A 23,515-nucleotide genomic window follows, 5' to 3' on the forward strand; every position below is an offset into this window, starting at 1 on the left:
CAAATGTTGTTGTTTTTCTATTAAGAGCGAATGCCTGAATACAGGGAAAAATCTGGAACCTGGAAAAACAAAGTGGAATTAGGCAAAATATTAAATTTGTTATAGGTCCTTAATTAGCTTGCACGATGGATATCAGTGAACATGTTGGTAATACCTTTCCCTTGATCAAAAGGTTCACATTGTTGTGAGTAGCAGTCATTTCAACCTAGAGTAAAGTAGGTCTTATCTGTATTTCTCACAATCTCCATGATGTTCCTTATGTCAAATAGAATTTCAAAGTGATTGTTAAGTGATATCAGTTTGTCAGGTGTTTCTCTAGTTGTTCCCAAAATGATTTCACACTGCATGAGTCATTTATTTAATTAGGGTTTTTCCTTGGTTTCTTGTAATGTTTTTTTCGCTGAACATCCTGTGTAGGTAGGTGGTGCCTACTTGTACATTAAATCTACTAGTCCATTAAGTAATTCTGGGATATCCCAGAAGTTATTTGTTCCTCTTAGTGCAGACTTGGCAAATGAGTCATTCCTTTGCTAGCAGGCTTTCTGTCCACCCACAACTCTACAGTGCCACGGGAGTACTGCTTTTCTCTCTGACCCTCCCTCCCCTGACTCCATCTCTCTCTCTCTTTTTTTCTCTCTCCCTCAGATGCGATGACGGCTGGCTCCAGAGACAAGAGGAAGTGGCTTTTGCCTCTGTGCTCCCCCGACAGAACCAGTCTTTAACACAGACAAACAACGGACATTTTTCGCCAGACGCTTTCTCCCAAGCACTGATTTTGCTCTCCTCCCTCTTTGGGACATCATGGAACGCCAAGGCCCACTCCCTATAATCGTGGTCATTCTAGGGGTTATGGGTACATGTTTGGCCAGGCTTACTCCCCGGGTCTCGTTTCCAATGGGTAAGTCAAACACTTTTTATGATCTTGTTAGCTCCTCGATTATGAGTATGAACTTTTGAAATCCAGTGATGCATTCCAAGGCTTTCATTTAGTCTCGCCGTCTTAAAGTGACAGTCGCTTAAAGCCAAGTACTTTGCAGCTGTGAATACTCTCCAGTGACTGTATTTAGCTATGGATTATAAAATATATATATTTTTAAACTTAAGAACAGATCAAAAAGACACTCTTGGTGTGAATTCTTGTCTATCATGCCCTGCTTGGGCTGGAGAGACCCACCCAGTCCACAGACGTTTGTACATCCAATTGAACTATGCTCCTATACTTGGTATCATGATATGAAAAATGACAATGACTTGGAATGGCACGGTAAGTATTGTTCTCACCATTGTAGCTCTGGTAGTAATTGCATCCCTAATGACTAGATAGAGCTTCAACGGGACCAACGAAGGGTCAGAAGTGCAACCGCGCTAACAGGGGGGAATTGCGATCGTGAGTGACAAGCATTGCTAAACATTGCTCTAACTGGGTGAGGCCGATTCAGTGTTGAGTTCGTTTTCAAGAATCAATCACTTACGAATGATCAATGCTTGTTGGGTACTTTTTAAAAATGTATTTTACCTTTATTTAACTTGGCAAGTCCGTTAAGAACAAATTCGTATTTACAATGACGGCCTACTTGTCTCTGAGCAGAGATGATTACTTCAGACCAAAATACACATCTTTGCCATCTGTATATGGTGACGCTGTCATTATGTGCACGTTTTATAGTTGGTTCCAAAGTTGTCCCACATGAGCCTTTCACAGGCTCACATGGAATAACTTTGAGTGGTCTGTTGCCATCCATCATTTGTGGATATTCTGGAGAGGGGAATGAAAGTTGAGCTGTTGTCTCTCTCGTACAAAGCACTGCTCTCTGCGGTCGTAATAAGAAGACCTCCCGAGTTTTGCCCCAACTAACGACGTACTAATGAGACGTGCATTATGGTTAACGAAGCAGCCAGCGGATGACATCACAGTGATTTTGAACTGTTGCATGGTCTTCAAAGCGTGTATTCATTACTATTGTTAAAGTGGAACTGACAGCATTTGAACTACTTTGCAGTTATGAAAAGTTTTTATTAGGTTTTATTTACTGCAGTGCTTTCCCACTCTATATTGCCATAGAATATTCACAAATGCCTTACACTGTCATTCCCAAAAAATTTATGAAAATGTGAAAAGGAACGCACAGTGCTCGCTTTTCAGAAAATATAATACAATAAAAATGTATATTCTTCCAAGGTGGTTATTATGAACAGATTTTAATAAGATTTAATGTGGCTAAAACACTGTCAGTTCCACTTGAAGGGGCTGGGCAGTAACATAAAAAAAACCCGGAATGTTGTAATGTGTTTTTTAAACTTTCAGTTTGTTTGCTCCAGTTAAGTGTTGTTAAGTTGTAACATAAAGTAAATAGTATCCACCGTTGGCCATTTGTTTGTATAACACTACTGTTCCTGCCTTAGTTTGCACTGAAAATGTCTCCATTCCTGCTCAAATATCACGCAAAGCACAGTTTCCAATAGAAATGTAGCCTATCCTCTAAGCTTCTAGTTCTTTCAGCTGTTGAATCTATGTTTGGAATTTCAAACTGTATTCCTTACGTTTAAGATGCAGATAACCTCAAGGGATTGCCAGAAGGTTTCAGTTCAATGTGTCTTCAGTGTTTACTGTGCAAATTGCTGAACCATTTTCACCTATCTCTGCTTTGCTTTTTCTATGGCCATTTCAGTGGCTTGTGTTTTGTTTAAAAGCTGTGTTGGCCATTGAGACCGAGACCCTAATGGATTTCTACTTAACATCGGAAGTGAGTTACGAGAACTACTCAGTAAAACAGGGTAATAGGCTGCAGTGTCATCAATGGAATCGAGTAGGCCCCTGACTTGCAAATATTACGGGGTAAGATGAGGACACTGGCACAATTTGGCAGACTGTTTCAGGTCCTATAATAATGTGTAGTTCATAGGGCCCTATCATATGTTTTTGTTTTTTGCCTGACTACCTTTTAGTTTTTGCCCAAATTCTGTTTTCTCCCATTTGTTTTTCCTTGATTCCATTTGCACCCCAAAAATGCAGGGTTTCGCTCAAAATCCCACTCAATGTTAGGGATGCACCGATATGACATTTTTGGCCAATACCGATATCCTAAGTTTTCCTTGCCAAAACACCTGATACTGATAACCGGTATTTAACATTTTTGTGGCCTTCTAAGCATTCTAGTACAGTTAAATAGTTGACACACACACACACACACACACACACACACACGGACCAAAAAGTCCCCATCACCAGTAAAACATAATCAAAACCTATTTCTTTCATTTACTTGCTGTGCTGTTTCGTTGTTAATTTGTTCAGTCGTTTCATTATCAATCAGGATTTCATCATACATGTCAAGCAGTGAAGTTTCAGCTCTGTCCGTGGCCTGTCGTGGGTCCTCTTCTTCTGTGCTTCACTGTCACTGTGTCCATTTCTATCTTATCCAGCTGTGTCTAACATTTCACATAAACCCTGTTTCTTGTCTCCATCAAAGTAGCGGTCCTTGTACCTAGCAGTGAGCATGGTGGTGACACATTAAAGAGGCTCAGAGAATTCCACCGAATCGCTTGTTTACAGTAGAGGTCCCACCAATTTAATTGGAATGGCCCATTTTAATTAGGGCCGATTTCAAGTTTTCATAACAATCGGTAATTGGCATTTTTGGACGCCGATAATATTGCAATCCACGAGGAGACTGCGTGGCAGGCTGACCACCGGTTACGTGAGTGCAGGCAGCAAGGATCCATGGGAAGTTGCTAGCTAGTATTAAACTTAACTTATAAATAAACAATCAATCATGGTTGATATTACTATTTTAACTAGCTTGTCCTGCGGTGCATATAATCAATGTGGTGTCTGATATTGTCACTTCTCTTGCGACCAGTGTAAGTAGAGTCAGGGTATATGCAGCAGTTTGGGTCGCCTGGCTCGTTGCGACCTGTGTGACAACCGTTTCTTCCTAACACAGACCGTCATTAATTTGCCAGAATTTTACATAATTTTGACATAACATTGAAGGCTGTGCAATGTAACAGCAATATTTAGACTTAGGGATGCCACCCGCTTGTTAAAATATGGAACGGTTCCGTATTTCACTGAAAGAATAAATGTTTTGTTTTCAAAATAATAGTTTCCGGATTTGACCATATTTATGACCGAGGGCTTGTATTTCTGTGTGTTTAATTATATTATAATTAAGTCTATGATTTGATAGAGCAGTCTGACTGAGCAGTGGTAGGCAGCATCAGACTCGTAAGCATTCATTCAACCCTCACTTTCCTCCGTTTGCCAAAAGCTTTTCGCAATGCTTGAAGCACAGCGCTGTTTGACTTTATGACAAGCCTATCAACTCCAATAAGAACATCCAATAGTCAAAGGTCTATGAAATAGAAATGGTATAGAGAGAAATAGTCCTATAATAACTACAACCTAAAACGTCTTAACTGGGAATTTTGAATACTCATGTTAAAAGGAACCACCAGCTGTTTCATATGTTCTAAGCAAGGAACTTAAACATGGCACATTTTGCACTTTTACTTTCTTCTCCAGCACTGTGTTTTTGCATTATTTAAACCAAATTGAACATGTTTCATTATTTATGAGACTAAATTGATTTTATTTATGTACTAAGTTAAAATACAAGTGTATTGGCGTTAAAATCATAATTGGTCGACCTCTAGTTTAAAGCCTCTAGTGGGGTACTTTTGCAAGTTTTAACCCCACTGTCTGTGTGGGCAGTTTTGTTGAGCAGGTGTTTCAATGCCATGAGAGGGTCTGCTGCAGACGCAGTTGATGAGCTTATTTCTCCAGTCAGTAGTTCGAATGGCGGCTCAGTATGATGAAATCCTGGTTGAGAATGAACAACGAAACAGCAGAGCAAGTAAGTGAAAGAAATAGGTTTTTGATTATGTTTTACTGGTAATGGGGACATTCGTAAATGCCAACAAAGTAACTTGGTGTGTGTGTGTGTGTGTGTGTGTGTGTGTTTCAACTATTTAACTGTACTAAAATGCTTAAAAGATCGGGTTTTTGTTTGGCAAGGAAAATATTGGGTATCGGGTAAAAATGGCATATCTGTGCATCGCTAAGCTACGTTATATAGGTATGCACGTCAGCATTTTTAGCTAATATCGACCAATTCAGAGATATTGTGCATCCCTATCCAATGTAGTTGCTTTTCCACAACAATGCTTAAAACCATATCAGCAGACCACTTTGGAAGTCTGGGCTAAATATTAGTGCGTTTAGATTTTTGTGTGTAGTTAAACTTTTAATGCCAGTGCACACCAGCAAGACACCGTTGTTTAGTTAGCAATGTTGCACACATGTGATTGCAGAGTTTGCAAAACAAATGGCCACTGGATTGATGCAAATAATCGTATTCTGCCAAATGTAAACGTTTCAATGAGGGTTTTTGGAAGCGCCTCTCCATCTCTACCATAAGAAGGTTATCATTAGCATCATCGCTAATGGCTACACCAGTGTTGACACACACAGACCGAGGCATTCCTGTGCCTGTTTCAGAAAGATGCAGAAAATGCAAATCACTGATGCAATTTGTTCATGTCTTATTATTAACTTGGAAAAATGAATTCTAATAATTTAGCTTAATACGTTTAGTTGATGTCCTAAGTTAAATACATTTTTGAGAATTGTTGAATTCTTTTGTCTGGATTCCGTGATTTCGTCCGCAACACAGATTTTATAGGGTCCTAAATTCACATTGAAGAGGACTCGCTGTATAACACAAACGGAAGCCCAAACTGTGTCTAACTAGAAGAACAGGAAGCGAAGATGACCTGATTGAGAAAAATAAATGTGAAAGCGGATACATTTGCAGACTTTAGGTGAAGCCTTTTGTTTTGATTCCTCTCTGTGGCTTTGTTCTGTTTGGGCACAGTATCAGATTAGGTTGCGTGAGTGTTTTTGTATGTTTTGCTCAGGAATAGTACTAATGGGGTCACTCACCCTTTTTTTACAGTTTTGTGCCGTCCCAAACTGTTTTCTTTTTCCTGGCTCGGATGCATCTAATCACATTGTCCTTTTTCAGCATGGTTTCAGCAACAGGCCGTTGCAGTACAGCTAAGCTCGGCTCAGTAGTGTGAAAAGGGTAAGCTTTTAGGCTTCCCCGGAAGCCTGGATTGAACTACTGGAAAAATGTCCATCCTCTTAGACGATGCCAATACCCCATTCAAGACCCATTTTTTCCCCACACTCAATGGAACAGCACAAACGCTAAGTTTTTAAAGTTGACAACACTTCCTCCAACTCGGGACCCAAGATCAGCATCTCCAATAATGCTTATTGTTTAGGGTCAGAAGGGATTGGGGTCTGGGGTAATAATCTTTTATAATTTCGTGAGAGGTGAAAGTAAACAAAGCTGCTCCAGGGTCTTTCCTCCTTTCAGAGCTCATTTAAGGAGTGTTGGAGGCAGGCAGGGAATTAGGGGACTTAATAGAAGCCCATGGTGTTCCCGTCCTCCCATGCAGCTCGAAATGTTGATTATCTCTGCTACTTGTAGGTGGGATGACCAAGAGAGCCTGACAGGCTGATGCCTTAACCTGCCTGCTGCTTTAAAGGTTTGTTGTAAGTCCTATCATTTTCTCCCAATAACATTGCGTTATTTGGAGTTTGTGTTCGGGAGTCGCCTAACTTACAAAAGCAGTTTGTCTTATGTTAGACCAGTGGTCAGACCAGTATGCTAGGTCATTAATGTTTTTCTTCCAGTTTGCCAGGCATAGCCTATTGACCTCAGAATCTGGTCTACCTTTGCTGTAGTTGGATACATTTAAAAAAATATATATAATAATAATGATGTTTTACAAATGCAGGAGAATTGCCTGGCTTTAAGAATGTGGTGTATAAATGTTTACCTCAGTTTCTGCACCTGCCCTGAACACCTAAGTTGTGAAGAATGTGCTTTCTGCTCACGGTCTGAGTTTACTCTTTTCTGATTGAGACAGATGACCATTTTTGCGTGTTTACAAACTAAACTGCTCGTGACTCCATTCTGTGCTGTTTAGAATTCCACAGAATAGTGTTTGAGTTGGCCATGGGCGAGGACCTAAACCGATCACTTTTCACTAAGCTTTACAGAACTCGCTCATTTTCGTTATGCTGACATGCGGATATTTGGAGTTCCTCGTCTCATTGGTTTTGAGGAAGTGTCCTCGGGTAGTGCATTTCTGCCGTTAGCAAACTCTCACATCCCCATTTCCAGCAGACTTTAGTTAACCACTCAGCCTCAGGCAGTGGGGCCTCAGTCAGCTGGAGCCAACCACTAAGATGGTTGGCGTCATGCAACATGCACAACGCGAGTTGTGTACAAATGCGTGTGCACACACCCACCCACATTTTATAGATCCATACTTTTTAATGAATGAGTGACACAATGAATCACACGAGTGTCGATGTCATTACAAATGGATGGCCGTTATGGTAGTTAGATTCAAATTGAGGCGAGAAAGGGAGAAACATATGTCCTGTATTCACAACCGTGTGAGAATCTCTCAGGATTAACTTCCACTGAGGTCTCTTCACCTCGTCACTGAGATGAGCCTCAACCCCGTGTGTGCAGGCAGCGGAGGGATGATGACGCGCGCTGACAGGTACGGGACGGGATCCCTCCTAATCCCCAGGATGGCAGGTTTTATCTGCCGTGTTGCGCAACACCCACCCATCCCCCACTTCACCCTCTTTCTAAATGGGTGACTGCTCACACAGTAGCCCAGTCCGTTGCTCATTCATGAGTAACCCACCCATGAGACATGACCCATAGAGCCACACCGTAGTACGGAAATGCAGTAGTCACTCCCTCTGCCAAATGTCTCACATGGCCAACTCTACGGTGTGAAGTGTCTAAACTCTAATCAACGTAAGTGTGTACTAGTTTTTCATTTTTTTATTCACAGTTAAGGAGCTCAGAGGTTTTGGGCTTCTCTGTTTTTGCCAGCACACTTGCCTTGACACAAATGTTGGATCTTTTACTATTTCGAGCGAAGTCTTTAAACTTAATTCGTCGCTTTTGCCCTGTCTTCCACTCCAGCTGTGTTGAGTTAAAATACTGTACCTGCTCCCCCCTCGCTGTGGCATCTGATATGGGCTCTGAGTGCTCAGTTCTGGTTAAGCCAGTCGGAACTGGATTCATGCCAAGCCATTTGTCTTCCAGATCTGTGTTCTAAGTGCCGTCTACACACACACACACACACACACACACACACACACACACACACACACACACACACACACACACACACACTGAACATTTGATCAGCACCAAACATCAGATCTAATATTATTAGTCACATGTGCCGAATACAACAGGTAGACCTTACGAGCCCCTAACCAACAATGCAGTTTAAAAAAATAAGAGATAAAAGTAGCACTTAATTAAAGAGCAGCAGTAAAATAACAATAACGAGACTATATACAGGGGGGTTACCGATACAGAGTCCATGTGTGGGGGCACTGTTTAGTTGAGGTAGTATGTACATGTAGGTAGAGTTAGTCACTCAGAGAGTGGCAGGGGTGTAAGGGGGGGCAGGCAATGCAAATAATCTGAGTAGCCATCTGACTAGATGTTCAGGAGTTTTATGGCTTTGGGGTAGAAGCTCTTTAGAAGACTCTTGGGCCTAGACTTGGCGCTCCAGTTCCACTTGCCGTGCGGGAGCAGGGAAAACAGTCTATGTCTAGGGTGGCTGGAGTCTTTTTGACACTTTTTAGGGCCTTCCTCTGACACTGCATGGTAATGAGGTTCTGGATGGCAGAAAGCTTGTCCCCATTGATGTACTGGGACATTCGCACTACCCTCTGTAGTGACTTGCGGTCAGAGGCCGAGCAGTTGCCATACCAGGCAGTGATGCAACCAGTCAGGATGCTCTCGATGGTGCATCTAAAACCTTTTGAGGATCTCAGGACCCATGCCAAATCTTTTCAGTCTCCTGAGGGGGGATATGTTTTGTCGTGCCCTCTTCACAACTGTCTTGGTGTGTTTGGACCATGTTAGTTTGTTGTTGATGTGGACACCAAGGAACTTGAAGCTCTCAACCTGCTCCACTACAGCCCTGTCGATGAGAATGGGGGTGTGTTCGGTCCTCTTTTTCCTGTTGTCCACAATCATCTCCTTTGTCTTGATCACGTTGAAGGAGGTTGTTGTCCTGGCACCACACAGCCAGGTCTGACCTCCTCCCTATAGGCTGTCTCGTTGTTGTCGGTGATCAGGCCTACCACTGTTGTTTCATTGGCAAATTTTAATGATGATGTTAGAGTCGTGCCTGTTAGCAGTGTTTAGTCACAACCAATGGTCTCGTCTATGGCCTTGCCTGGGAGGATGAGATCAGTGGTTCCCAAACCGTTTTTGCCCAGGACCCCATTTTGATATCAAAATTATTTTTGTGTAATTGTTACCCCCCCTTTTCTCCCCTATTTCATGATTACGACCTTGTCTCATCGCTGCAAATCCCCAACGGGCTCGGGAGAAGCGAAGGTCATGTCATGCGTCAGCCAAACCACGCTTCTTAACACACGCTCGCTTAGCCTGGAAGCCAGCTGCACCAATGTGCCAGAGGAAACACTGTTTAACTGACAACCGAATTCCGTCTGCAGGCACCCGGCCCGCCACAAGGAGTTGAGCCAACCCCCTGGCCAAACCCTACCCAAACCCGGACGACGCTGGGCCAATTGTGCACTGCACCTATGGAACTCCCGGTCACTGCTGATAATGAGACAGCCTGGGATCGAACCCCAGACTTCTGTGACGCCACAACACAACACTGCAATGCAGTGCCTTAGACCGCTGCGCAACTCAGGAGGCCGTATGTCTCTCTTATTCATTCACGTGTATTGACATCCACACATTTCCTGGAGCAACCACTTGCGTGACTGAGCAAGAAACCAGTGGAGGACCATATCCCTTTTGAAGCACAGGCCTCTCAGACCACACTCATCACTGGGCACATCTCCCTCTCCCTGGGGTGGGCAGAAAGCACACTAGGAGATTCTCCCACAACCTCAAAGTTCATCTACACTCAGATCGAACATTCACACACGCACCCCCGCACAGTTTCTTCCGACTCACTGGGGTGGTTATGAATGATGTCCGTTGGCTGATATCCCTCACAAACCTTGAACACAAACACGCCACGCTCTTGCACTCTCTCACACCCCCATGCATGGCCACATTAATCGTCAGACTCAACACCCTTGCAGGCCCGCGCCGAGACGTAAACTCTCTGCAGAGCACAACTTCACACAGATCAAGTCTCATGAGGCCCGAAGGAGTGAAGCAAACAGTTCTTGGCAACCGTTCAAGCTAAATGTGGTCAGCAACCCCTTCTAAGCTTGGCACGGGACACACGGGGGTCCTGAGTAAGGCTGTGTAGAGAAGGCCTTGCCCAGACAAACAAGCAACAGTTAGATTTTTACGTTTCACGCCCCCCACCAACTCCTCAGCTGATGTGGTTTTCTCATGACCTCCGCAACAAAGGAGCACTGTGTCCCCATGGCCTGGAAAGAGCCACTTCGTAGGTGGGGTGGGCATGGAGGAAAAACAATTACCTTTATCCCTGAGCCTGCACTTTTGCAAGATGTCTCCCGCTAACAGAGCTTTGAGAAGGACTAAGTGGAGTGGTGAAAGGTGACTTTCCACACAGTGCAACTGGTGTTAAACTAGAGAGGGATGGCAAAGCTCCTGAAGCAATCTAGGGCTGCCAAGTTAACCGACTGGATGTTACATCTGTGTCGTCAGTGTGACTCGACCGCATAAGTTCTTTTTGATTTAAAGAATTGGCATTAGCAGTTACCACTAGGAGCTTGCATGAGTCATCAATTATCAATCAAAAGTTGCAGACACAAGCTTGGTATTTTGCCTCAGAGTTCCATGGTTATCTTTCACTTCCTCTGCAGCAAACATTGCGGCTAAGGAACAAAAACAGTTTGCTAGTCACGGCACCAATGTGACTGATCATTTGGGGCTGTTGGTGCAAGTTCAGAAGCTGTTAGTGTGCTGAGCTGTACTTGCATTATGAGTTACTTTGCCCGAGGCCTAAAGACAGGTGTTGACTCCCTTTGCTACACTATCACAAACATTTTTACACTGAAGTCACACATTTGTCATGGTCTATTCAAAACATTTATTGGCGGTCCTCCCGGGTGGCGCAGTGGTTAAGGGCGCTGTACTGCAGCTGTGCCATCAGCTGTGCCATCAGAGTCCTGGGTTTGCGCCCAGGCTCTGTCGTAACCGGCCGCGACCGGGAGGTCCGTGGGGCGACGCACAATTGGCCTAGCGTCGCCAGGTTAGGGAGGGCTTGGTCGGTAGGGGTGTCCTTGTCTCATCGCGCACCAGCGACTCCTGTGGCGGGCTGGGCGCAGTGTACGCTAGCCAAGGTGGCCAGGTGCACGGTGTTTCCTCCGGCGCATTGGCTTCCGGGTTGGATGTGCGCAACCAACCAAGCAGCGGCTTGGTTGGTTGTGTATCGGAGGACGCATGACTTTCAACCTTCGTCTCTCCCGAGCCCGTACGGGAGTTGTAGCGATGAGACAAGATAGTAGCTACTACAACAATTGGATACTACGAAATTGGGGAGAAAAAGGGGTAAAAATTCAAAAAAAAACAAAAAAAACATTTATGCTTAAATTATTAAAATTGCTTTACCATTTGTGGACCCAGAGTTTGTCTTCAATGCAAGGGAATTCAAAGTTCAAACTTTGGACTGTTCCCTTAAAAGGTTACTATATATCACGTACTGAATCAGAAGCTGCTCTTCAGAGTTCAAGCAGAACTAGTCTTGTCCGCCAGTCATGTGTCTTGACAACTGTGAATCCGGCAAGCCAGGCAAAAGCAGAACAAATGCATTCAACTCTTCAAAAAGCACAGTTTCTGTGAAAAGTGTGAAATGGGCCTAATCAATATAATCAGTTTGGCCGTTGTCTGGTTTTGAGGAATTTCCTAGTTCTATTAATTTGGTTCACTCAGTCATTACTTTTCAAGTGTCATTTAATGTTGTCACTGTTTTGTGGTGTACTAGGGAAATGTCACAATGTTTCATTCATATCCAGCACCACCCCATCATTGACATATTTGAAAATGGAACTTTTCAGTTTTTTTAGTAAAAAGATGGTGTCATTGTAAATACTTAAATCATCAACCAATTAGTAGGCAATACCTATTCATAATTGGTCAAAATCACACAATACCACACCATTGTCATTGGAAACCATTATCTTCCGCTATCTTTTACCTCAAAACATAGAAACGCACTATTTTCACATACTTTTGGCCATGTAGTATGTGGACACCTGCTCGTTGAACATCTCATTCTAAAATCATGGAAATGAATATGTAGTTGGTCCCCATTCCAATTCATCCCGGAGGTGTTCGATGGGGTTGGCACTATGCATTCAGGCAGGTAGTGTTCTCCCGGCATCCACCAAACCCAGATTAGTCTGTCTGACTGCCAGATGGTGAATCGGGATTCATCGATTCATCACTCCAGAGAACGCATACCCACTGCTCCAGAGTCCAATGGCTCAAGCTTTACACCACTCCAGCCGACGCTTGGCATTGCGCATAGTGATCTTAGGCTTGCGTGATGCTGCTCGGCCATTGAAACCCATTTCATGAAGCTCCTGACAAACAGTTCTTGTGCCGATGTTGCTTCCAGAGGCAGTTTGGAACTCGGTACTGAGTGTTGAAACCGAGGACAGACGATTTTTTTACACGCTTCAGCACTCTGTCCCGTTCTGTGAGCTTGTGTGGCCTACCACTTCGCGGCTGAGCAGTTGTTGCTCCTAGACGTTTCCACTTCACAATAACAGCACTTACAGTTGACCGGGGCAGCTCTAGCAGGGTAGAAATTTGACGAACTGACTTGTTGGATAGGTGGCATCCTATGACGGTGCCACATTGAATGTCATTGAGCTCTTCAGTAAGGCCATTCTACTGCTAATGTTTGTCTATGGAGATTGCATGGCCAGAGCAACAGGTGTGGCTGAAAAAGCCAAGTCCACTAATTTGAAGGGGTGTCCACATAATTTTGTGTTTATAGTTAATGTGCTGGAAATTATGAATATGAAAGCGAAAACCGTAGACTGACCTAACTACTGATGCCCTAGGGCTTATACGTTCTCTCTTGACAGGAGCATTGTAACGGATGATAACAGCAGTTTTCTGGATATCATTGCTTCTGTGGTCAAGCAGAAGTTGTAGAACAATTAACGCTGTACTGATGTACTTGTCAGGCATCCACACATACACGCAATGTATACAGTGAGGTATTTAAATCAAGGCCTGTGTGTTAAATTTGAGGCCATTTTGTAGGCCTATGCATGTGTGCATACACCTCTGTTTTATACAGTGCACTCGAAGTATTCAGACCCCTTGACTTTTTCCACATTTTGTTAGGTTACAGCCTTATTCTAAAATTGATGAGGAAAATATGTAATTCAATCAATCTACACACATTACCACATAATGATGAAGCAGAAGTACCTTATTTACATAAGTATTTAGACCTTATGCTATGAAGCTCGAAATTGAGCTCAGGTGCATCCTGTTTCCATTGATCATGCATGAGATGTTTCTACACCTTGATTGGAGTCCACCAGTGGTAAATTCAATTGATTGGAAATGATTTGGAATGGAACACACCTGTCTATATAAGGTCCCACAGTTGACAGTGCATGTCAGAGCAAAAAAACAAGTCGAAGGAATTGTCCTTTTAGCTCTGAGATAGGATTGTGTCGGGCACAGATCTGGGGAAGGGTTCCAAAACATGTCTGCAGCATTAAAGGTCCCCAAGACTCACTCTCTCTCTACCGCACATGCTGTCTCGAACTCTGAATGCTCGGCTATGAAAAGCCAACTGACATTTACTCCCGAGGTACTGACCTGTTTCCCCCTCAACAACCACTATGATTTTATTATTTGACCCCGCTGGTCATCAATGAACCTTTGTTCCTCAAGATGTTCAATCTGGCATTAAATGGCCACGTACTCATAATCTCCCCCTGTCACAGCCAGAAGAGGACTGGCCACCCCTCAGAGCCTGGTTCCTCTAGGTTTCTTCCAAGGACCCTGCTTTTCTAGGGAGTTTTTCCTAACCACTGCACTTCTCCATCTGCATGGCTTGCAGTTTGGGGTTTTAGGCTGGGTTTCTGTCTGGCGCCTTGTGACATCTGCTGATGTGAAAAGGGATTCTAAATCAATTTGATTGAAAACAGTGTTTGGAACGACCAAGACTCTTCCTAGAGCCGGCCGCCTCGTCAAACTGAGCAATCAGGGGAGAAGGGCCTTGTTCAGGGAGGTGACCAAGAGCCTGATGGTCACTCTGACAGAGCTCCAGAGAACCTTCCAGAAAGACAACCATCTCTGCAGCACTCCACCAATCAGGCCTTTATGGTAGAGTGGCCAGATGGAAGGCACATGGCAGCCTACTTGGAGTTTGCCTAAAGGCACCTAAACGACTCGAACCATGATAAACAAGATTCTCTGGTCTGATGAAACTAAGATTAAAATATTTGGCCTGAATTTCAAACATCACATCTGGAGGACACCTGGCACCATCCCTACGCTGAAGCATGGTGGTGGCAGCATCATGCTGTGTGGATGTTTTTCAGCGGCAGGGACTGGAAGACTAGTCAGGATCGAGGGAAAGATGAACAGAGAGAAGTACAGAGATCCTTGACAAAAACCTGCTCCAGAGTGCTCAGGACCTCAGACTAGGGCAAAGGTTCACCTTCCAACAGGACAACGACCCTAACCACACAGCCAGACAACATATGAGTGGCTTCAGGACAAGTCCCTGAATGTCCTTGAGTGGCCCAGTCAGAGCCCGGACTTCAACCTGATCGAACATCTCTGGAGAGACCTGAAAATAGCTGTGCAGTGACGCTCCCCATCCAACCTGACAGAGCTTGAGAGGATCTGCAGAGAAGAATGGGAGAAACTCCCCAAATACAGGTGTGCCAAGCTTGTGCCAAGAAGACTTGTGGCTGTAATCGCTGCCAAAGGTGCTTCAACAAAGTACTAAGTAAAGGGTCTGAATACTTATGTAAATGTGATTTGTTTAAAAAAAATCTAAAGACCTGTTTTTGCTTTGTCATTATGGGATACTGTGTATAGCTTGATGAGAAGTTTTAATCCATGTTAGAATATGGCTGTAATGTACCAATGTGGAAAAAGTCAAGGGGTCTGAATACTTTCCGGCTGCACTGTATGTGTGGTCGTGTTTTAAGTATGGCCTGTTTCTGTTCACGTAGACAGTAGCTCCTATAATTGTGCCGCGGTACACCGATGTTTCCGCTGTTGTTATCGCATCACTGTAAATGTCTTTATCGCATTGCTTAGAAAACCCAGAGATCTCATCTCTCTAGCGATACTGCCTCAAGCAGGAAGTGGCTTTGTTCATTATTCATCAGCTCACAGGCACCTTTCACAATCACTGAACAACACAAAGCTGTCAGTGTAGGTCTGTGCCCATTTTAATATCCAAGCACAACCCATTTTTTTTTGTCCCCAATGGTGCCACGGGTATGGAAACCATAGCGACAGCACAGGATTATGCTCGTCATGTGCTCATGCCCTCTCTGTAGAGCCTCTGTCTAAAATTCTGCTGCCAAGTCTTGATTAGACGGAGAATCACACCATCATAATACAATGTATAATTCCAGACAGTCCTGCAAGATTTTGATTTGGTAGCATTTGAGAAGTAGCCAATATTCTGATTGAGAGAGGTTAGGTTGATTGTTGTTCGCTGGAGGCAAAAAGCACAACTCTCTTCAGAACAATAAAACATTTCAAACGTTTGACAATTTCTCTGACCATGTTTGTTTAATTATGCTACACCAAAATGTTGTCTTTGCTGTCATGTTGTGCCATATCATCTTAACTGTGTTAGTCTTTGACGTGACTAGTAGGGGTTACAGAAAGTCAAAATCATGACCTTACAAGGTCACACAACCTGCCATCTATTGAGTCTCTCACTCACTTGCATATCCCCATGTTGGAAGGGAATTCAATCATGACAACCCTGTTCAGTGTTCAGAGAGGTTTTTCCAGAATATTCCTACAGAGAGTTTGAAATGGCTCTACGTAATAGGCAAGTGGATTGATTTATTGTAATTGTTTAAATGCCATGGGGATGGTCTTTAAGAGTTTCTGGGCGTTCTTCAGTACTATGTGCACGTGCTATTTCCCATCTTTCATAGCGCCCTGCTTGAGGGCCTCCAGTCCAAATGAAATTGGAGCGTGGAACGAGGGGGTGCCGCCCCCTGTTATTGTATGGAAAAGGTTAATGAAAAGAGGAAGAAATTCCTGAAATGTCAGTTCTGTCTCGACACTCCATCTGAGCAGGTTAATGTAGGCTAATTATTACGCCAGTATATTTCATGCCGTCGTGTGAAAATAGCTGCAGTTGTTCAACATTGAACCATTGGAGTGACACTTTTTCCATTTTACTTTCCCTGGATTAGACTTAATCCTAAATCTTTCTAAATATTCTGTGCTGAATAATGATTTATTCAAAGCTTAAAAATATGTAGGCTTTTTATGTAGGCTACGCTATAAGGCCTACGTTCAGTGCCAAGTTTGCCCTCTTGTGGTGAGAGCAGTCAAAAATATATTTTTCTGGGTGTTTGGATACTGGGTGTGGACTGTATTGGGATATTAATAATATATCATCTATATTTAAGTCTATTTTAACATAACCCTTAATGTAGTGTCTTTGAGGACCGGTGTAATGTCATGTTTTTAAATGCCCTCTGTTCAGAGTCGTTTGAGTTTTGTTACGTTTCTGCTGCTGAGAACGTAGGCCTATGTGAATATTATTTTTGACCATTTACGAGTGACTCCAATCCAACATGGATAGTTTATGCAGGATTCAAACCCACAACCTTTGGTGTCGACAGCATGTTCCAACTATCTGAGCCGTGTAATACTCGTTGCTTCGTGTGGAAGTCTGCATGATATGAAGGTTCAACTGTATCTGTATGCGCTCTATTTTGAATGGGAAAGGGAAACCTAACGCCTGCCACTTTCATGTCTTGCACAACAGGTACACCTGGGAGGTCTCTCAGCCACTTCGACAGCTCGGACGTCGGCAACACCACCACACTGTTGCTAAGCGACAGCGGAGACGCGTTGTTTGTGGGAGCGCGGGATGCAGTGCTCTTATTGGATGTCAGCCAGGAGGATCTCATTGTGATGAGGAGCAAGGTGGGGGGGGGACCTTTTACCATTGACGTTTACACCCGTCTAATCAAAAAGTTGTTAATGAGTATGATCAGCTTTGAGACTTCATGAGTCTGTATAAACCCTGTAAGTTCCTGCATAAGACCACCAGATTTGGTTGTAAAATACCTAAGCCCTACAGTTCATACAGGCTGTATTGGAAATATTCAACACTGGAGAAAATGTCCCCCTTCCAGTGGTTTAATTCAGCGGTTGTCATCTGAAACACAAACACAGCTGGTTCAACAGTCTTAACACTGACCTCTCTCCCTCCATTCTTCTCCCAGTTGGACTGGTCCCCCTCAGTGAAGGACCTGGATGAATGCTCCATGAAGGGCAAGAAAAAGGCAAGTTAACCCTAGCTCAGCCAATCCACATGCTGCCATTGTTTCCCCTAGATTTGATCTTAGACGGGCAGTTTAGGCCCCTGAGTCAATATCCGGGGCTTCCGTTGCAAGAGTTTTCAATGGCACTTCATTTGAACATCGATTTATACCTTAATCCGTTAGAATAAGAAATGAATACAACAACACAAGTAGGTGTGGGGATAGGATGAGGCTGTGCACGGGGGTTCTGGTCTGTCTAGTAATGGGAGGAGAAGCATTACTTACTGGAGGCACAGCTGTCACTGCATTCCACCAACAGCCACCCCACCAAGACTGTAATTCTCTAATGGAATTGTTTAGCTATTTAATTGGATAACTTTAACCGTCTTTCTGGCCGTCAATGTGCCAGCGATACAAAAGGAGGAAGTCGATACCAGATGGTCTTATGCCAATCGGGATTAGCAGACCTACAGAATGGGCCTGTACCTAGCATCCGTGGCAATGGGTTTAGCCACATTTGAAGCATCTTCAATTCGAAACGCAATGGCGTGTTATGTTTTGATGGACACGTTTTTAAAAAGAGCTACTATTTTAATTTCTCGATCTCCACTCATAATTCAAGTATGGGGTATTGCGTGTAGATTGAGGAGGGTGGGGAAAAAACAATTGAATACATTTGAGAATAAGGCTGTAACGTAACAAAATGTGGATTAAATCAAGGGGTCTGAATACTTTCCAAAGACACTGTATTGATGAACTGCTTTTGGCTCGTGAGCGCTACTTTCACACCTACCGGCTAAAAGTATACAGGAGTACCGGAGAGTCCCTTTAATGTAATGTAGGCCTCCCTTGAAGTAAGCCTCCACGTGTGGCCCCATTTAAAACTAAGTAATGAGATCAGGGTTACCAGAGCTATTAGCTCACTGGTGCTAACGGTGCTCCCTCCCCCTGACCTGCTCTCTCTAGACAGACTGACCCAAGCTTTTCTGCAGGGTCACCCAGTTCTGGTTCTGAAGTTCACTGGGTTTTGAAGTTTTATTTATTAGGTTTGGCTATCGCCTATCAAACTTGGCAAAACGTTTATATTCTACAATTCCTAGAACATGAGTATTGTTTAGACTGGAGTGACCAACTGTGTAGCACACAGTGTACCACAAGGACCAGGATTAGGAAAATGTTTTACAACACTGTCTACCCGTTTTCTCCATCTCGCCCTGCACCCACATTTCTAAGGACGATTCCTAGTTATTTGCACCGTCTTAACACGTTCTCTGTCTTGTGTTCCCTCTCTTTCTGCCCCCCCTTCAGGCGGACTGTCCCAACTTCATCCGGGTGCTGCAGTTCTTGAACTCCACGCACATGTACGCCTGTGGAACCTTCGCCTTCAGCCCACGCTGCACCTACATCGTAAGATGCTCTTCTTTCGAAGCAATCCTTTTCTCTTTCCACGTTTCTCTCACTGTAACTAGCTTTTACTGGCATGACATATATTTGTACAGTGTTTTGGAACCCACACCTACATAGTATTATTTCCTCAATACTTTTCTCATACACCATATTCAAATTAAAAGCGAGCTTTATCGTCACCAAATGTATGATTCAGTGTACTCAACGACAAATACAGTGAGGACAGCAAGAAATCTGTAAATCTTACATTTAGATCACTCTAACTTGTTTTATTGGTTGTTTATCCCTATTTGCTCTCTCCTTCTGTGACCGCCTCCCTCAATCCTCTCTGTATTGTTTTTGTTCCATCCAGCCCTCTGAGTATCTTCTCCAACTCTGTTAAGAGGGTAATGGTGCTTGGTCATGGGCTGTACAGTAAACCCACATTAGATATTCGCTATCCAATGGCGAAGACATTAGTGTCAAGCACATCACGGCAGTAGGTCATTTTCTTGGCCCAGAAACGTGCGTGCCGGTGCTTCACACAAGATTGATAATTTCTTGAGCCAGTTATGTGCGGTACTGAGCTCAACGACCAGCCCCGGCAATGTTTTTGTACTCTGCTGGCTCGTCCCCTTAGTCTGATGCCCACTGGCTGAGTAAATCAAATGTTATTTGTCACATACACATGGTTAGCAGATGTTAATGCGAGTGTAGCGAAATGCTTGTGCTTCTAGTTCCGACAATGCAGTAATAACCAACAAGTAATCTAACTAACAATTCAAAAACTACTACCTTATACACACAAGTGTAAAGGGATAAAGAATATGTACATAAAGATATATGAATGAGTGATGGTACAAAGCGGCATAGGCAAGATGCAGTAGATGGTATCGAGTACAGTATATACATATGAGATGAGTAATGTAGGGTATGTAAACAAAGTGGCATAGTTTAAAGTGGCTAGTGATACATGTATTACATAAAGATGCAGTAGATGATATAGAGTACACTATATACGTATACATATGAGATTAATAATGTAGGGTATGTAAACATTATACTAAGTAGCATTGTTTTAAAGTGGCTAGTGATATATTTTACATCAATTCCCATCAATTCCCATTATTAAAGTGGCTGGAGTTGAGTCAGTGTGTTGGCAGCAGCCACTCAATGTTAGTGGTGGCTGTTTAACAGTCTGATGACCTTGAGATAGAAGCTGTTTTTCAGTCTCTCGGTCCCAGCTTTGATGCACCTGTACTGACCTCGCTTTCTGGATGATAGCGGAGTGAACAGGCAGTGGCTCGGGTGGTGTAGGTGTCCTGGAAGGCAGGTAGTTTGCCCCCGGTGATGCGTTGTGCAGACCGTGTGTGTGTGTGTGTGTGTGTGGAAGAGCATTTCTGTGTGATGATTTAAGAAAATGGATCCTCGAGTAACCCCCAGTCAAGCCTGTGTTAACTCTGGTCATGTTGATGCTGACAGCTTTATTGTACTACACTCACATAGCCAACGCCAGCCAGGCCACTCACAGGACATCCCTCACATATAATGATGCCCAAAACAGGGCAACACTTGTATGTGTCTGTGGTATACATGATTGAAAAAAATATATACGTTATATACTTAGCTAGAACAAAGCGTACTTTAGCCTCAGAGGCCTGCCTTTGTCTTTAGTAACCATTTTATATTTGGGTGGGTTTTACATCGAGGTAATGGTTTCTAGCAGTGTAGCACTTGCAGGTTTTTAGCTGCTACACTGGAAGTGTATCCCCGAGGAAGTACAAGCCACTTAATCAAGTATTTACCCTCATGAGCCAATGGTCAATTAGCAGAAAGTGGACACAGCAAAATTTCAAGGTTCAAAATTACACTTTGCTAACCTTGGCCATTGTAGCAAGATTCATTGACTACAGTATCACTCGTGGTTAATTACGAGTCCAGTGTCGCGCGTCTAACTTATGATGTTAGATAAAACCGCACTAAACTCATAACTTTGGCTCCCTCTTGAGTAATTTGGTGTATTTTTTTCCCCATTAGTTCCTGACAATTCAGCTGCTACTCTTCCTGGGGTCCAGCAAAAATAAGGCAGTTATACCATTTTTAAAAACATTACAATACATTCTCAACAGATTTCACAACACACTAAGTTTGTGCCCTCAGGCCCCTACTCCACTACCACATATCTACAACACAAAAAAAATCTATGTATAGTGTGTATGTTATCGTGTGTGTGTGTAGGTGTCTGTGCCTATATTTGTTTGTGTTGCTTCAGTCACCGCTGTTCCATAAGGTGTTTTTTAAAATAAAATTTTACTGTTTGCATCAGTTACTTGATGTGGTATAGAGTTCCATGTGGTAATGGCTCTATGTAGTATTGTGCGCTTCACATAGTCTGTTCTGGACTTGGGGACTGTGAAGAGACCTCTTGTGGCAAATCTTCTGGGGTATGGATGGGTTTCCTTGCTGTGTGCCAGTGGTTCAAACAGACAGCTCGGTGCATTCAACATGTCAATACCTCTCATAAATAAAGTAGTAATGAAGTCAATCTCTCCTCCACTTTGAGCCAGGAGAGATTGGCATGCATATTATTGTTAGCTCTCTGTGTACATACAAGGGCTAGCCGTGCTGCCCTGTTCTGAGCCAATTGCATTTTTCTTTGTCTTTCTTTGTGGCACCTCACCACACGACTAAACAGTAGTCCAGGTGTGACAAAACTAGGGCTTGTAGGACCTGCCTTGTTGATAGTACTGTTAAGTATGTAGAGTAGCGCTTTATTATGGACAGACTTTGCCCTATCTTAACTACTGTTGTATCAATATGTTTTGACCATGCCAGTTTACAATCCATTTAGTCACCTCAACTTGCTCAATTTCCACATGATTCATTGTGAGATTTAGGTGAGGTTTAGTGAATGATTTGTCCCAAATACAATGCTTTTAGTTTTTAAAATATTAAGGACTAATTTACTGCTTGCCACCCATTCTGAAACTAACTGCAGCTTTAAGTGTTGCAGTCATTTCAGTCACTGTTGTAGCTGATGTGTACAGTGTTGTCATCTGCATACATAGACACTGGCTTTACTCAAAGCCAGTGGCATGTCGATACTAAAGATTGAAAAAAGTAAGGGGCCTAGACAGCTGCCCTGGGGAATTCCAGATTCTACCTGGATTATGTTGGAGAGGGTTCCATTGAAGAACACCCTCTGTGTTCTGTTAGACAGGCAACTCTTTATCCACAATATAGCAGGGGGTGTTTTTCCAGCAGCAGACTATGATCGATAATGTTAAAAGCCGCACTGAAGTCCTAATAAAACAGCCCCCACAATCTTTTTTATCATCAATTTCTCTGTCATTTGTGTAAATGCAGTGCTTGTTGAATGTCCTTCTCTATAAGTGTGTTGAAAGTTTGCCATTTTGTTTACTGTGAAATAGCATTGTATTTGGCAAAACTTTTTTTCCTAAAGTTTACCAAGGGTTGGTAACAGGCTGATTGGTCGGCTATTTGAGCCAGTCAAGGGGCCTTTACTGCGGCGGCAGGAAGCCTAGTGGTTAGTGTTGGGCCAGTAACCGAAAGGTTGCTGGATAGACTCCCCAAGCTGACAAGGTAAAAATCTCTTTCTGCCCCTGAACAAGGCAGTTAACCCACTGCTCCCCGGTAGGCTGTCATTGTAAATAAGAATTTGTTCTTAACAGACTTGCCTAGTTAAGTAAAAGTTCACTTACTATTCTTAGGTAGTGGAATTACTTCTGCTTCCTTCCAGGCCTCACTCTACTCTGCTCTTTTCCCTACAGAACTCTGAGACGTTCTCCCTGGTAACAAGCCCCAGCGGAAAGCCAGAGGAGGGCAGAGGTCGCTGCCCCTATGACCCCTACCAACGTAACTCGGCCATCACCGTTGGTAAGAGATGACTCACAGGAAGCGGAGGGTAGTTAAAGAACCACAGGACAAAGCCTTTAGACAAGGAAATGTAATTGGCTATGGGCAATGATGACATCATAGCTTTAAACATTCTCCAAGAAGTGTGCCATTACCAACCAATGATATCAGACATGTTATGGTATACACTCCTTTTAGATCTGAAAGGATTTGATAGGTCTGAGTTGTATGGTGAAAATTTCACCCAACCTATGAGAAGGCAACATCAAGCAATTAAAAACATTGCTTTAAAAAATAATTCAATCCTTTCAGATCTACAGGAGTGCCTAGGGGGATAGGGATCCATGTGGGATTCTTAGTCTCTTCGATGTCGTCACATTTGTCTCATCTCATTGTAGGGTAGGGGTTACGAGTAGTGTGCGGTGTAGGTGGTGGTAATGTGGTGGCGTTTTAATCTGTGATGGTGTTTGAGAGAGAGGAGCAGCAGATGCTAATATTGCCCATAAACCCTTGGCCTGATGTCTTTACCTTTATGTGGGCGGCATGTGACTGCTAGCAAACATTTACAGAACCTGGTGGAGGGGGTTTATGGGTAAGATATGTATTTACATATGTATCCTGATTAGGCTTATTGGCTACTTCATTGGCCATAATTAACAGTTTATGTTTTCGAGATTGTGATTTCACTGACCAAGAGGGGGATGTTTTAAATATCCCTGGATATGA

The 23,515-nt window shown here is 43.3% G+C and overlaps 1 protein-coding gene across 5 annotated transcripts in view; it reads left to right on the forward strand.

Annotated features, from left to right (window-relative positions):
* The window catches only part of LOC110496312 (semaphorin-4A), a 55,383-nt gene that overhangs the window by 21,351 nt on the left and 10,517 nt on the right, over positions 1–23,515 (forward strand). For all 5 annotated transcript variants that reach the window (XM_036952887.1, XM_021572136.2, XM_021572134.2 and 2 more), the window contains exons 2-6: positions 646–898; positions 17,026–17,186; positions 17,489–17,548; positions 18,836–18,934; positions 22,705–22,810. In XM_036952887.1, the coding sequence (XP_036808782.1) occupies positions 802–898; positions 17,026–17,186; positions 17,489–17,548; positions 18,836–18,934; positions 22,705–22,810 (523 nt within the window). In that variant the 5' untranslated portion in view covers positions 646–801. The remainder of the gene's footprint in view (positions 1–645; positions 899–17,025; positions 17,187–17,488; positions 17,549–18,835; positions 18,935–22,704; positions 22,811–23,515) is intronic.

This window comes from Oncorhynchus mykiss, chromosome 18 (genome assembly GCF_013265735.2).
Source record: "Oncorhynchus mykiss isolate Arlee chromosome 18, USDA_OmykA_1.1, whole genome shotgun sequence".
Taxonomy (NCBI): Eukaryota; Metazoa; Chordata; class Actinopteri; order Salmoniformes; family Salmonidae; genus Oncorhynchus; species Oncorhynchus mykiss.